The sequence below is a fragment of the Medicago sativa genome, chromosome 1 (genome assembly GCF_051527215.1).
Source record: "Medicago sativa cultivar Bolivia chromosome 1, Bolivia_mono, whole genome shotgun sequence".
Lineage (NCBI taxonomy): Eukaryota > Viridiplantae > Streptophyta > Magnoliopsida > Fabales > Fabaceae > Medicago > Medicago sativa.
The window spans coordinates 89,112,781-89,128,168 of record NC_140749.1 but is presented as its reverse complement, the minus strand read 5'-3'; the positions used below and the strand labels follow the sequence as shown (position 1 = coordinate 89,128,168).

The 15,388-nt window shown below is 34.4% G+C and overlaps 1 protein-coding gene and 1 pseudogene across 4 annotated transcripts; both read left to right on the top strand.

Annotated features, from left to right (window-relative positions):
• The first annotated feature begins 3,207 nt into the window (after positions 1-3,207).
• Positions 3,208-7,381, top strand: LOC146958862 (alpha-L-fucosidase 2-like; annotated as a pseudogene). Its single transcript, XR_015025023.1, has 8 exons — positions 3,208-4,087; positions 4,292-4,424; positions 4,624-4,782; positions 5,228-5,452; positions 5,542-5,643; positions 5,802-5,937; positions 6,230-6,428; positions 6,901-7,381. The product of XR_015025023.1 is annotated as an alpha-L-fucosidase 2-like (transcript).
• A 1,192-nt stretch (positions 7,382-8,573) lies between these two features.
• FUC95A (1,2-alpha-L-fucosidase) lies at positions 8,574-15,191 on the top strand. 3 transcript variants are annotated; one of them, XM_085740378.1, is made up of 11 exons: positions 8,574-8,820; positions 9,195-9,434; positions 10,383-10,528; positions 10,814-11,712; positions 11,915-12,047; positions 12,547-12,705; positions 13,286-13,510; positions 13,599-13,700; positions 13,866-14,001; positions 14,298-14,493; positions 14,669-15,191. In XM_085740378.1, the coding sequence occupies exons 2-11, from the start codon at positions 9,221-9,223 to the stop codon at positions 14,985-14,987; spliced, it is 2,529 nt and encodes an 842-aa protein (XP_085596504.1). In that variant the 5' UTR covers positions 8,574-8,820; positions 9,195-9,220; the 3' UTR covers positions 14,988-15,191. The 3 variants fall into 3 exon arrangements, with proteins under 3 accessions (XP_085596504.1, XP_085596502.1, XP_085596503.1); XM_085740376.1 differs by lacking the exon at positions 8,574-8,820 and having other exon boundaries at positions 9,145-9,434; XM_085740377.1 differs by lacking the exons at positions 8,574-8,820; positions 13,599-13,700 and having other exon boundaries at positions 9,145-9,434.
• The last annotated feature ends 197 nt before the right edge of the window (positions 15,192-15,388 follow it).

Below are 15,388 nucleotides of genomic sequence, written 5' to 3'. Positions count from 1 at the left end.
CGTACTTTTTATTTAATAAAAAGAGTAAAATATGTTTTAAAAATGGATTGTCTGCTTTTAATCCAACGATAAGAAATGACTCGACGGCAGTACAATATACAGTTTTTTTTTTTTTTTTTTTTAAATTTTATAAGAGCACTATATATATGCAGTTTAAATCAGAATCAGTGTTTTCTTTTTGTGGGTTTGAGGGGCCTAGGCTCCAAGGAACAAATCTAATACCTAACTGTTGGCCAAACTAAAATAAAGGAGGAATGAGAATTAGAACTAATTTATGTATATTTGACCTAGTGCTAAGTGGAATTTATCAACAGCTATTCCAAATTCTTTAAATACTTGAAATTCTACGTATGCATTTTCCCTATAAAAAACTTCAAACACTTGAATTTGAATTGAATTGTGAATTTATGCTGGGAGAAAAACATCCTTATAAGGAGCTGAAGCTCAGAAAAGAAAACTGCATAAAAACGAAACGAGTTTAGAGAGTAGCAACTCCCATAATATCACAATGAAAAGAGCGCCCCACTTGAAGTCTGGGATGGTCATAAATCACCAGACGAGTAGCTTGAGAGCAGCCAATATTATAAAGGTCATCCGTACAAGAGTTGATTTCTCTATGAATATAGCAAATACGCGCACTCTAAGATCACAACGATCGTCGATCAACGATGCATATGTTTGCAAAGGACTTTTGATAAACACCTCTTAACAAGACCATTGAGAGCATCACCATCAATTTTTGAAGTTGTATGTATTTGATTTGTTTTTGGGATATAATAATGGGAGCCGAAGTCCAAACAAAAGAAAGTTATATGTATTTGATTTTACTATATTAAAAGGGTTAAATTACACGGATCTCTTAATTTATTTTGTGGTTTCACTTTGTTCCCATAAATATATTTTGTTCCGTTTTAGTGCTCAAACTTAAACTTGTTAGTCAAGTTAGCCATTTCCGTCGAATGAACTTTTCTTAGGTGGAATTAGTTTGGACTTGTTGTGGCTACTGCAATTCCCAAAGAAGCTATTGGGTGGAGCTGCACTTGAAGCCACTAGAGTCCCTCTACATGTATGTTGATACCCTTTCTATTGCTGCTAAGCAATCTGATGACGTTCTTCTTGGTTTCATTGGCGGGTGCTTACCTTATCAATTTCATATTTTGTTACTTTTTTTTTCCCTCTCTCTGTGATTTATATAAATCGTTTTGTTTAATCTATAAAGCTATAAATGGGATAAATACAAGAAACATTTTAAGCTAGAGACAGAACTGCTTCAGCTATACGAGAAGGGATTCAAGTATTTGCAAATCTCACACCAGCAACAGTGTGGCCGTATGTAACAATTTTTGGTTTTGGAGACGAAATTAAAAGAAGATAAGAAGAATTAAGAGGAATAAGATAAAAAATAGAATCCTCTAATTTTGAGAAGAAATGAGAAAGTGAGAATTGCATAAATCCTCCTAGTCAGCCACAACACAACTAATGTCACATAAACAAAAGATGATTTCAGTTAGATATTTATAACAAGTTAGTCTTTTAAATTATATTTTTGTAATAAATTGCGCCTTTGAATCATAAAATATTTGCATCATTATCATGTTATAATCAAACTAAGTTAAAAAGTGTTTATATAGACGTTGAATGTTAAGTTTGATTATAACATTATCATGTTGCATCATTCTCATGTTTATATAAACTCAGTTAAAAAATCTTATCTTTATTACTATAATTACAAATTTTGTCACTAGATTTATCATTATCACTAGATTTGTCATTATCTCATCTTATCTTGTCATTGATATGAAATAGAAAGAAAGAAAAAAAAAACTCATAAATTGATTAAATTCCACACAAAAATCATGTTAGAAATAAAGATATACTTCTTCATGTAACTTCTAAGGAAATTGTTTCTTAAGAGATACGTTTCCTTGTTATTTTAGCAAACCTCTTTTACGGCATGATGACATCAACTCAATAGACACTTCAGTATTATCTGGTCCGGAAGGTAATGTGGACAATGTGGTCCATTTCAAGCTAAAATCACCTAATTGAGCTTGAAAAATCTAAGAGTGACAACCATCACTTTGATTATTTTTTCTGTTACACCATTCTATTGCTTCCCAATTCATCTCACTATCATTTTCTTTTCTGCAATGGAAGATGGAGAATGGGTTATGGTGCATGGCCCTCCACAGAAGGACTTGTGGAAGCCAAGTTTACGAAATGCTGATGATGAACCTCCAAGGCCATTGAAGGTTACTTTTTCTGAGCCTGCAGAGTACTGGGTCGATGCCATCCCCATCGGAAATGGCCGTCTTGGGGCCATGATTTGGGGTTGTGTACCATCAGAAAAACTACAGCTCAATGGTAAATCAATCAACCACTTCTTGCTTATAGAAGCTTTCTTCTTGTAGTCTTTGGTTGATACAATACAATGTTGCTGTCTATATTAACTGCATTTTGTTGCTAGAAACTTTAATTAACAAGGGTATCGGAAATAGTAGACTGGTATTGCTTGATTTTCTTTGGCGCAATGTTATGTTAATGGTTATTTGGGACAATGAGTAACACTCGTAAATACTTTGATGTGAAGAGAAGACAGTGTTGTGTACTTAATTTACCATCAATTATGTTGTAGTTCCTTCGTGATCTTTGTTGGATTCAATGGGGTCTGTGGAGAAAATTCTGCCCAAGAAGTTTAATTTTTTGCATAAGAGGGATAATAGTACAATAGATATCAGGGATAAGGCCATGCTGCATTGTCCATAGCAAAACCAATCAGATATGTCTGAATCTTCTTTAAAAAGCATGCTAACATGAGGATTTGCTTTTTTTTTTTTTTTAATAGAGGACACACTTTGGACTGGAATACCTGGCAACTACACCGACACAAATGCTCCTGAAGCACTGGCTGAAGTGCGAAAACTTGTTGATGACAGAAAATATTCTGAAGCTACAACAGCAGCTGTCAAATTGACAGGAGGTCCTCCTGATGTATGTAACACACTACAAATTGATATAACCCTTCCTGCAATTTTCGAGGAACTGTAATTTATTAGACTGTGATATATAAACAGAAGAATCCTAGTAGTTGCTATTTTTCTACAATATCAATCACACTATTTCATTCAACTCGTATTCTTATTTTCTTATTTATGGATTGTACAGTTACAATGTGGGAAGACATCACTAACGTTTTTTTTTATTTAAATGAAGGTATACCAACTTATCGGTGATATTAATTTAGAATTTGATGATTCTCATCTTAAATATTCAAAAGAGTCTTATCACAGGGAGCTTGATTTGGATCTTGCAAAAGCAAGTAAAATACAATGTGGGTGATGTAGAATTTACCAGAGAGCATTTCGCTTCTAATCCGGACCAAGTGCTAGTGACAAAGATTTCCACAAGCAAGTCGGGGTCATTATTGTTTACAGTATCTATGGATAGCCAATTACATCACAATTTGTGGGTAAGCGGCCAAAATCAGATAATAATGGAAGGAAGTTGTTGTGGCAAAAGGCTCCCGCCAACAGATAATTCAAGTGACAAACCAAAAGGAATTCAGTTTTCTGCAGTTCTTGATATGCAGATTTGTACTGAGAAAGGGGTTATACATGTTTTGGATGATAAGAAGCTTAGAGTTGAAGGTTCAGATTGGGCTATTTTGCTTCTGACAGCTTCTTCATCTTTTGATGGTCCATTTACTAATCCTGAAGACTCTGAGTAAAATGAACTCTGTGAAAAGCTTTTCATATGATGATATTTACGCCCGTCATTTGGATGACTATCAAAATCTATTTCATCGGGTTTCATTGCAACTCTCTAAAAGTTCCAAAACCGTTTTAGGAAAACCCATTTCAGATGAAAAAAAATCGGTTTCCTGTCAATCTAACATCTCACAAATTGGAGGCGATGATGCTATTCCAACTTCATCAAGAATCAAATCATTTCAAAATGATGAAGATCCTTCCTTTGTGGAGCTTTTGTTTCAATTTGGTCGATATTTATTAATTGCTTGTTCGCGTCCTGGAACTCAGGTGGCAAACCTACAGGGTATATGGAACAAAGATGTTTCGCCAGAATGGGAGTATGTTTTCCCTTCACTTTTCATCCCTCCTCTAGCAATAAATAAATATGTAAATGGAAAGTAAAGAAATTGGGTTTTATAGTTTCTAGATTATAAGGTAGCTTAGAGTTTCTATATGGATAAGGAGTATCAAATAAGCACCTAGAAATAATTTCTTAAAGAATTCATGAGATTTTATAATTTCTCTCTTTTTTTGTAATCCAGTGGGGCTCAGCACTTGAACATAAATCTTCAAATGAATTATTGGCCATCCCTTTCATGCAACCTACATAAGTGTCAAGAGCCACTATTTGATTACATTTCCTCTTTGTCAGTCAATGGTAGTAAAACTGCAAAGGTATTTTCTGTGTTTACTTTTTTTTCATATAAATCATGACATTCTACGTAAGAAATGGATCGTTTATACTTTATAGGTATGCTTATCAGCTAGCAAAAGAAAAATAATGTCGCATTTTGCCAGCCACATGGCATCTGGCCAACATGTTGTGAATTTTTATATATATTCTATACAGAATTTCATGTGATGTAATATGCAGGTAAACTACGAAGCAAATGGTTGGGTTGCACATCAAATTTCCGACTTATGGGCTAAAACATCCCCAGATCGAAAAGATCCTGTTTGGGCTGTATGGCCAATGGGTGGAGCTTGGATTTGTACCCATCTATGGGAGCATTACACTTATACCTTGGACACGGTAAGTTCTGGTTTTGTTAATAAAATACCAAAGCCTTAATATCATTGACTCAAAATTAATCTTTTAAAAGCAGTTCTATTACTGAAGGGGATCTAACAAGTATAGATTTTCCCAAACTGTTATATTTTAAAAAGAAGGGAGGGAGTGTAATATCACAATTGCTTAGGGGAGGGTAGTGTATTTTAATACTCTTTTTGATATTATGTTTTATTTACACAATGAGATTTCAAACTAGTTTTAGTCCAACAAATACCATGTTTAGCTATGATGAATGGGGGGGGATCTAATATACTGGAATGATACATGTATGTGTTATTTTATGTGCAAATAAGAGTCCTGTTTTCTTAAATTAGACTTGCTTTATCCGCAGAGCTTTTACACACACACACACACACACACATACCAGATATTGTGTAAGTAATGGTTGATTTTTGTCTTTTATTAGGAATTTCTAAAAAATAAAGCATATCCTTTGTTGGAAGGATGTACATTATTTTTGTTGGATTGGTTGATCAAAGGCCCTGGTGGATTATTGGAAACTAACCCATCAACTTCACCAGAGCACATGTTCATTGCACCAGATCAAAAGCAAGCTAGTGTGAGCTACTCATCAACCATGGACATTTCAATCATAAAAGAAGTTTTCTCTATAGTCATTTCTGCTGCTGAGGTAAACTGATCTTAATTCTCAAACAAATACTAGACATTAGTTTCTAGTTATCCTAATTTTATTTTGGTCACTGAATCTGTCAAAAACAGATTTTGGGAAGACATGACGATGCTATTATCAAAAGAGTAATTGAGTCTCAGTCTAAGCTTCCTCCTATAAAAATTGCCAGGGATGGGTCCATTATGGAATGGGTATGCAATTATATTCTATGTTCTTTGCTTCTCTTCATCTCTCAAGTGTCAATTTCTCTAACTTATGTAATCTAATATCTCGTTCTGATTTTCAATGAAAAATTTGGACAGGAGACTAACAATTCCATGTTAAATTTAACAACTTATTTATTTAACAGGCTGAAGATTTCCAAGACCCAGATGTACATCATCGACATGTTTCACATCTGTTTCGCTTGTTTCCGGGGCACACAATAACTCTTGAGAAAAATCCAGATCTCTGTAAAGCTGTGGATTATAGTCTGATTAAAAGAGGTCTGTTATGAGAGCTTTAAATTATTATCATTCCTAACATAGTAGTTATTTAGGTATATAAGCTGCAGTGTCATAGTACTGTGTCTGTTGATTTTAAATAGTTAAGTGATTGTGTTCATTAAAACTTCTTGCGATGTAGAAACCATAACAAATATATTACATTATCGAATTAGAAATTACCCTCTTCATGTTCAAACTTGTATTCCAGAATGACATAAGGTTGTATTTTTTTTAGCTTTAATACTAAAAATAATATAACTCAACAGTAATTGCCATTCTTGCACTGTTACAGGAGACGAAGGTACCGGGTGGTCAACAACTTGGAAAACTGCATTATGGGCTCATCTTCATAACAGTGAGCATGCATATCGCATGATAAAATCCTTGATTATCCCGGTGAACCCTAGTCGTGGAGTGGCACTCGAAGGAGGAGGACTTTACAATAACCTGTTCACAGCACATCCTCCTTTCCAAATTGATGCAAACTTTGGGTATGCTCCATGTTTAACTGTTATGTTTGTCTATTTTGTTAGTTTCATTTTCATTATCTGAAAACTTGAGCTAAAATATAACTCCCTTAGGGTATGTTCGGATGCGTGCGGAAATAGACTATACTACCCTTTTTCCAATTATAATAAAAGACCCATATTATCTAATACTACTAGAATGGAGGGTTTTGGAGGGCAGGACTTTAAAAAATAAAAACAAAAAAATTGAGGACACTGTAAAATATTTCTAAAAATGAATTAAATGTCATTGAAATATAATATGATCCATTCTCATGTTATTCTTTCATTTTTTTTAAATCTCAAACATATACCAAAATAGTCTTATCCAAAGTTCTCCCCTCTAAAACCCATCTCTCAAACATACCCTTAGAAATCTAGTCTGTGTTGAAACTAGGTCATTGTACTCATAGTTTTGAATTACATTGACTGAGAAAATCATCATTATTTCTGTCAGTTTTTCAGCAGCAATTGCAGAGATGCTTGTTCAAAGCACAACAAAGGACCTCTACTTACTTCCTGCGTTACCTCGCAACAAATGGCCAAATGGTTGTGTGAAAGGCTTAAAAGCACGTGGCAGGGTGACAGTCAACATCTGTTGGAAAGACGGTGATCTGCATGAAGTTGGGCTCTGGGCAAAAAACCAGGCTTCTAGAATGAGACTACATTATGGAGGGAACAAGGTCATGGCGAATTTATCACCAGGGAAAGTTTACTCATATAATAATTGGTTGAAGTGTGTTAAGACATACTCCTTAAGCGAAGTTAATCCCTAAAAAAAATTGTCTTCCAATTTTCCAGTAAAATCTTAAGGAACATGCATTCAATTTTACAATTTGTTATTGGACATAGTTTGCTGGAACATGATATGTCTGGTTGTTTCGAATGATCATTCTTCATGAGTCATTTAGCCTCGGAAGATGTAATTTAATGGAGAAGCATTTTGTTAATGCATTTAGTGTCGTTTGGGGTGTGAATATTAGTGTCATTTTGTTATTTGTTATCGAACTCTCAAGCTCTAATGCAAGCAAAAGTAATAGGAGAAATGAATAGCTGCTTGAGATATATATCCCATAATTACAGCATGCCCCAAATGCTCATTTATCTGTAAAATTGCACAAACCGCGCCTAAGTTTTTAAAATTACGCATGCTTTTCAATCCAAAAATAGAAAACTCATAGTTTGATAACCCTTACCATGGGATAGAAGGTGCTCCAGGGACAGTTCAGGGCATCTTGTTCAAGCATTGACAAACTGACACCAGACACTCCTACTGGGTTCATGAAGGAAATGCTTGAACTTTCCTATTTGCTTTGAAATGAGGGAGGGACTCAGAAATGGATCATGTAATTTTTTAATTTGATTTTAAGTTGGTAGTGGATAGTATCAAAATCATAAGTAAGATGTGTTCTAATTTGGTGTCATTCTCTATTATGGTTGTCTTCTCTATAACAAGTCATCATATTTAGGATTATGTTTATCTCTGTGGTTTTTATACTTCTTTTTAATAATATAAAATAACTTTTTTTCAGCTAAAACAAATACTGGAGAGCACCTGATTGGTTTCCAATATACTACATTTTTTTTTTCCTTTAAATTGAAAAGGTTTCCAATATTCAATAAAAGAATCAATACGGGAGGTAAAAGTTTCAAATTCTAACTTCGAGTTATAATCAATTGTATGCCTGAGACTCTTATAAAGCTATAGTATAGTACTCTTCCACAATCACAAAAGCATCCATCCTTATTTCCAGAAAAACTAAGCTTTCAACACAGCAGAGATTACCATCATTTAACATAATGAAAATTGAAATGAAAAATACTTTTAAGAAGAATCCAACGTTAATGTGAAATCAAGAAACTATAACCTTAATGTAAAAATACTTAATTCAAACAAACATTCCATTATTTTCTTTGGAACTAAAACATAATTTACTTACCAGATGAACCATATGTTGGTTCCACAATAGTTTTGGTGTCTGGGTATTGCTTCTCTTCATTGGCACCAACACTTTTAACTTTCAAGACACATACCTGAAAGATCTGGAAAAGATATCATTATGCATTGATCATATATGAGGGAAAGGCTTAACAAATTGTATGGTATCCATCATGAATAAAACACCTTAGTTATTTTGCCACACCAATAATAAATCAAACCTGACTCCTAGGTTCATACCAATTGCTTCATACTTTTTGACCCAAAATATTGGTGAGAATTTAGTGATATATGAAGTAAACATTTTATCAAACAGCTTGTGTGCAAAGTAAAGAAAAATGGTAGCTAGTAAAGAAGAGTCTCTCTCTCAAGTTATTCTGGCAATGAATATTGGTCTACAAAACTAGCTGTGAATTTTCTGTCATAAGAATATTACTGGTAAGTAGAAGATAAATCGTCATTTTTATCTTTTGAGAGATGTGAACAAAAAAACATATAGTAACTGAAACACTTTTTATGCATGTTAATTTTATATATTAAAATGTATCTTGAAATTGAGGCCTTAATGAAAATGACAGTGTTCCACGTGAATGACTGAAGATTTATACGATAAAATCTAGACCTCTTTTTCTTAATCGTGTACTATGTCCGTTCCGTGAGGTAAATGAGGACAATGCGGGGCCCTCACAACATAAATGTTTTTGTGCCTCCAATTCAAGCTAAAACCACCTACTTCTACAAACAAACTAGTACACAACTATCACGTTACCTTGTTCACCGACTCATTCATTATTCACTCTCTTCTCTTCCAGATTCATCTCACTCTCTTTTCTCTACAATGGAAGATGAAGATTGGGTTCTGGTGCGTGCCCCTCCACAGAAAGACCTCTGGAATCCAACTTCACCAAATGCTGATAATCAACCTTCAAGACCCTTGAAGCTTACTTTTTCTGCACCTGCAAAGTATTGGACTGATGCTATTCCCATTGGTAATGGTCGTCTTGGTGCCATGGTTTGGGGTGGTGTTCAAACTGAACTTCTACAGCTCAATGGTAAATCAATCAACCTTTTTTTGTTTTCACTTCTAATCTTGAAGATTTTCTGTTTAGTTGCTGCTTATTTTTATCCAAATGTGAAATCAATGTCATTAATAATTTAAAAATAGAAAATTTCTGCTAATAAAGAGAAAAAAATTCATTCCTATCTTGTGTGTGTGTTGTCAAATTCATTGTGAGTTTGTGACTTAAATGAGTGTATTTTATTTATCTTTGATTGATTTAATACAATGCTGTCTGTATGAACTATATTTTAATGCCAGGAACTCTAACTGACGGTATTGCTTGATTTCCGTTTTAACTCTATTATGTTAATCATTATTTCGGACATTGATTGTCACATTACGCGTAGATACTTTGATCTGAAGGGAAGACAAGGATGTGAACTTAATTTACCATCAATCATTGTGTAGTTCATGATCTTTCTGATTTAAATTGGTTTAACGACCGATTAGAACGTTCCTTCTTGTAGACTTTGATTGATAATACAATAAAATGCTGCTGTCTATGTGAACTGCATTTTGTTGCTAGAAACTTTAATTAACAAGGGCAGCAGAAATTGTAGACTGTGGTATTTTTGCTTGATTTTCTTTTGGACTATGTTAATGGTTATTTTGGACAAGAACTGAGGGATACATCACATGTAGATACTTTGATTTGAAGGGAAGGCTGTGTTGTGTACTAAATTTAACATCAATCATTTTGTAGTACGTTCAGGATCTTTGTTGGATTCAATATGGTCTATGGAGAAAAATATGTACTGCAAGTTTAATTTTTGCATATAGGGGATCATAGTACTATAGGCATTTATACTTGCAAATTTATATTTATCTTCATTTCAGAGGCAAGCTCATGCTGCATTGCCCGTAGCCAAACAATTAGATATGTCTATGAGTCTTTCTCATTTAAAACATACTTACACGAGGATTCAATTGTTTTTCATAGACGACACGCTATGGACTGGGGTACCTGGCAACTACACCGACAAAAATGCTCCTGAAGTGCTGGCTGAAGTCCGAAAACTTGTTGATGACAAAAAATATCCCGAAGCTACAACAGCAGCTGTCAAATTGTCAGGAGCTCCTTCTGAAGTATGTAACACACTACAAATTGATATAACCCTTTCCTGTAATTTCTGAGAAACTATTCTATTTATTAGACTAATGTTAGCGGTTGAAAATCAAGGAACATGATATATAAACAGAGCAATCCAAGTAGTAGCTATTTTCTATGATGTAAAACATGCTTTCATTTTACTAGTGTTCTCATTCATGTATTGTTTTACTCCCCCGTCCCATTCCACTCCTTAAAATGTGTTCGTGCATGAGATAAGGAACCTTGTATAGTCATAACTACTTCTTTCTTTTTCTATGAAGGTATACCAACTTCTTGGCGATATTAAATTAGAGTTCGACGATTCTCATATTAAATATTCGGAAGAATCTTATCACAAGGAGCTTGATTTGGATAGTGCTACAGCAAAAATAAAGTACAATGTAGGTGATATAGAATTTACCAGAGAGCATTTTGCTTCTAAACCGGACCAAGTGCTAGTGACAAAGTTTTCCACAAGCAAGTCGGGTTCATTATCATTTACAGTATCTTTGGATAGCGAGTTACATCACAATTCGCGGGTAAGCGGCCAAAATCAGATAATAATGGAAGGAAGTTGTCCTGGCAAAAGGATCCCGCCACAAATGAATTCAAGTCACGAACAAAAAGGAATTCAGTTTTGTGCAGTTCTTGATTTGCAGATTAGTAATGACAAAGGTGTTATACATGTTTTAGACGATAAGAAGTTTAGAGTTGAAGGTTCAGATTGGGCTATTTTGCTTCTGACAGCTTCCTCGTCCTTTGATGGTCCATTTACTAATCCTGAAGACTCTAAGAAGGATCCTACTTCTGAGTCCTTGAGTAAAATGAAGTCTGCAAAAAGCTTTTCATATGATGATATTTACGCACGTCACTTGGATGACTATCAGAATCTATTTCATCGGGTCTCATTGCAACTCTCTAAAAGTTCCAAGACGGTTTTAGGAAAACCTATTTTGGATGAAAAATTGGTTTCTGGTCAAACTAACATCTCTCAATTGGGAGGTGATTCTGCTGTTCCAACTTCATCGAGAGTCAATTCGTTTCAAAATGATGAAGATCCTTCCTTTGTGGAACTTTTGTTTCAATATGGTCGATATCTGCTAATTGCTTGTTCACGTCCTGGAACTCAGGTGGCAAACCTACAGGGTATATGGAACAATAAAGTTGCACCTGCATGGGAGTATGTTTTCCCTTCTCTTTTCATCCTTTCTCTAGCAATGAATAAATATGTAAAAGGAAAGTAAAGAAATTTGATTCAACAGTTTCTAGATCATTAGGATTAGAGTTTCTATATGGATAAGGAGTATGAAATAAAGAACTAGAAGTAATTTCTTAAAGAATCTGTGAGATTTTGTAATTTCTCTCTTTTTTTTGTCATCCAGTGGGGCTCAGCACTTGAACATAAATCTTCAAATGAATTATTGGCCATCTCTTTCTTGCAACCTACATGAGTGTCAAGAGCCATTATTTGATTACATTTCCTCTTTGTCTGTCACCGGTAGTAAAACTGCAAAGGTATTTTGTTTGTTTACTCTTTCCTATAAGTTTTGACATTCTATGTAATAAAAGGATCATTTATAATTATGCTTGTCAGATATCAGTAACTGGTTAGTAAACCTCTTATTAATCAAGTGTATGTTAGACGCAAGCCCAAGTAATTAGGTCCAATTTAGTGTAATTGTGTAAGTTTCAAATAGAAGAATGATAGGAATGGAACTGCAATTGGGTAGTTTATGTTTGGGGTGGGTTGGCAGAGACTAGGCTCTCTAATTCCTAGAGGTTCTGTTAGTTTCCATCAATTATTATTAGGATTACAGCAGTTTGTATTTCTCTCTGCTTCATGAAACCAACTCTGCAGGAAGTTATCCCCGGAGCAGTGTGAATTATATTACAAATATTATACTATATTCCACCCATAAATTATTCATATCCGTCAGTACCTATCATAACTTTGTAACACCATGTTATAAATTTTATATATTCTATACATAATTTCATTTGATCTGGCATGAAGGTGAACTATGAAGCAAATGGTTGGGTTGCACATCAAGTTTCTGACTTGTGGGCTAAAACATCCCCTGATCGAGGTGAGGCCGTTTGGGCTTTATGGCCGATGGGTGGAGCTTGGCTTTGTACCCATCTATGGGAGCATTACAGTTATACAATGGACAAGGTAAGTTCAAGTTTTTTAATAAACTATCCGAGCCTTGTATCATTATCTCAAAATTAATCTTGTAGAAACAACTTTATTGCTAAAGGAGGGTCTATCAAGTTTACCTCGAAGAGATGAATATTCCATACATGCCAAATTAACCTTCAATTTTCATGGCATTACTATAAGTTGTACTAGTGATGATGGAAATATAACCCCCTTTGAGCAATTTTTGGTTATTATGTTTACCTTACAAAATGAGATATCAAACTGGTATTAGTCCAACAAATACCTTGTTTAGCTATGATGATTAATAGTATAATTGACTTCATGTTTCATTTTATGGGTATAATGGTCAACTTATTTACTGCTGTTGTTATCAACAAGCATTCAAGATTACACATATGAAACAGTTAAGGCTTACAACCTGTTGAGGGATGAAATTCTAATATATTATGATGAATCATACTATATGCATTTTTTTTATTTGCAAATAATAGTAATGTACTCACAAATTAGATTTGTTCTATCCTCTGTGCTATTACTCACACACACATACCAGTTATTGGCTCAGTGATGGTTGATTTTTCTTTTATAATAGGAATTTCTAAAAAATAAAGCATATCCTTTGTTGGAAGGATGTACATTATTTTTGTTGGATTGGTTGATCAAAGGCCCTGGTGGATTATTGGAAACTAACCCGTCAACTTCACCAGAGCATATGTTCATTGCACCAGATCAAAAGCAAGCTAGTGTGAGCTACTCATCAACCATGGACATTTCAATCATCAAAGAAGTATTCTCTATAGTCGTTTCTGCTGCTGAGGTAAACTGATCTTAGTTCTCAAACCAATACTAGATACTGGTTTCTAGTTATCTATTTTTATCTTGGTCACCGAGTTTGTCAAAAACAGGTTTTGGGAAAACATGACGATCCTATTATCAAAAGAGTAATTGAGTCTCAGTCTAAGCTTCCTCCTACAAAAATTGCTAGGGATGGGTCCATTATGGAATGGGTATGCAATCATATTCAATATGTGCTTTCTTCTCTTCATCTCTCAAGTGTCAATTTGTCCAACTTATGTCATATAGTATCTTGTCCTGATTTTCAATGAAATTTTTTGGACTGTAGAATAGAATAGGAATTCCATGTTAAATTTAACATCTTATTTATTTGACAGGCTGAAGATTTCCAGGACCCAGATGTACATCATCGGCATGTTTCGCATCTGTTTGGTTTGTTTCCGGGGCACACAATAAATCTTGAGAAAACTCCAGATCTCTGTAAAGCTGTGGATAATAGTCTAATTAAAAGAGGTATATTACGAGAGCTTTAAACACTGAACTTGTTTTTTTCATGACATAATAGTTATTTTAGTTATATATGTTGTAGCGTAATGGAACTATGTCTGTTGGTGTTGAATAGTTAAGTTATTGTATGTGTGAATACCTCTGGTAATGTAGAAGAAGACTATCACAGCATTTATATTGCATTCTCAAATTAAGTATTACCATGTTCATGTACAATCTTTTATGCCAGAACGACATAAGGCTTCAGCTTTAATACTAGAAAATAATTCAGCAGTAATCGTCATTCTTACATTGTGTTACAGGAGACGAAGGTCCTGGGTGGTCAACAACTTGGAAAGCTGCATTGTGGGCTCATCTTCACAACAGTGAGCATGCGTATCGCATGATAAAACACTTGATTGTCTTGGTGGACCCTGAGCGTGAAAAAGATTTCGAAGGAGGACTTTACAGTAACCTGTTCACGGCACATCCTCCCTTCCAAATTGATGCAAACTTTGGGTAAGTCTCATCTTTAACGGTATCGTTTTGCGTATCCTGTTGGTTTCACTTTCATCATAAGAAAATTTGAGCTGAAATATGTTCCCTTAGATATCTTGCATTTGATGAAACTTGGCAATTGTACTCATAATTTTGAATTAGTTTCGCTGAGAAAATCATCATTGTTTGTTGTCAGATTTTCATCAGCAATTGCAGAAATGCTTGTTCAGAGCACAACAAAGGACCTCTACCTACTTCCTGCGTTGCCTCGTGATAAATGGGCAAATGGTTGTGTGAAAGGATTAAAAGCGCGTGGTGGTGTGACAGTCAACATATGTTGGAAAGAAGGAGATTTGCATGAAGTTGGCCTTTGGTCACCAAACCAGAATTTCAAAATGAGACTACATTATAGAGGGAGCATGGTCGTGACAAATTTATCACCAGGCAAAGTTTACTCATATAATAATCGGTTGAGATGTATTAAATCATCCCCCCTTAATGAGGTGAATCTTTAATCTTTTTGGTCTTCCAATTTTCCAATAAAGTTTTAAGTAACATGCATAACTTTTTTACAATTTGTTATTGGCCATAGTTTGCTGGATCATGGTATGTCTTCTTGTTTCCTATAATTATTCTCCATGAGTCATTTAATCTCGGAAGATGTAATTTAATGGAGAAGCATTTTGTTAATGCAATTGTTTTGTTGTTTTGGGTGTGAATATTAGTGTCATTTGTTACTATTTGTTATTTGTTATTGACCCATTAATCCAAGAATCAGAAGATTATGAGGAACCAAATGCGAGCAAAACTAACTGATAATTTAAGAATAAACCAACCAATTAAATCTCTAAACTATCACTCTATCACTCTTCAATTTAATCCCTACACTATAAAATATACTAAATAGTCCCTAAAC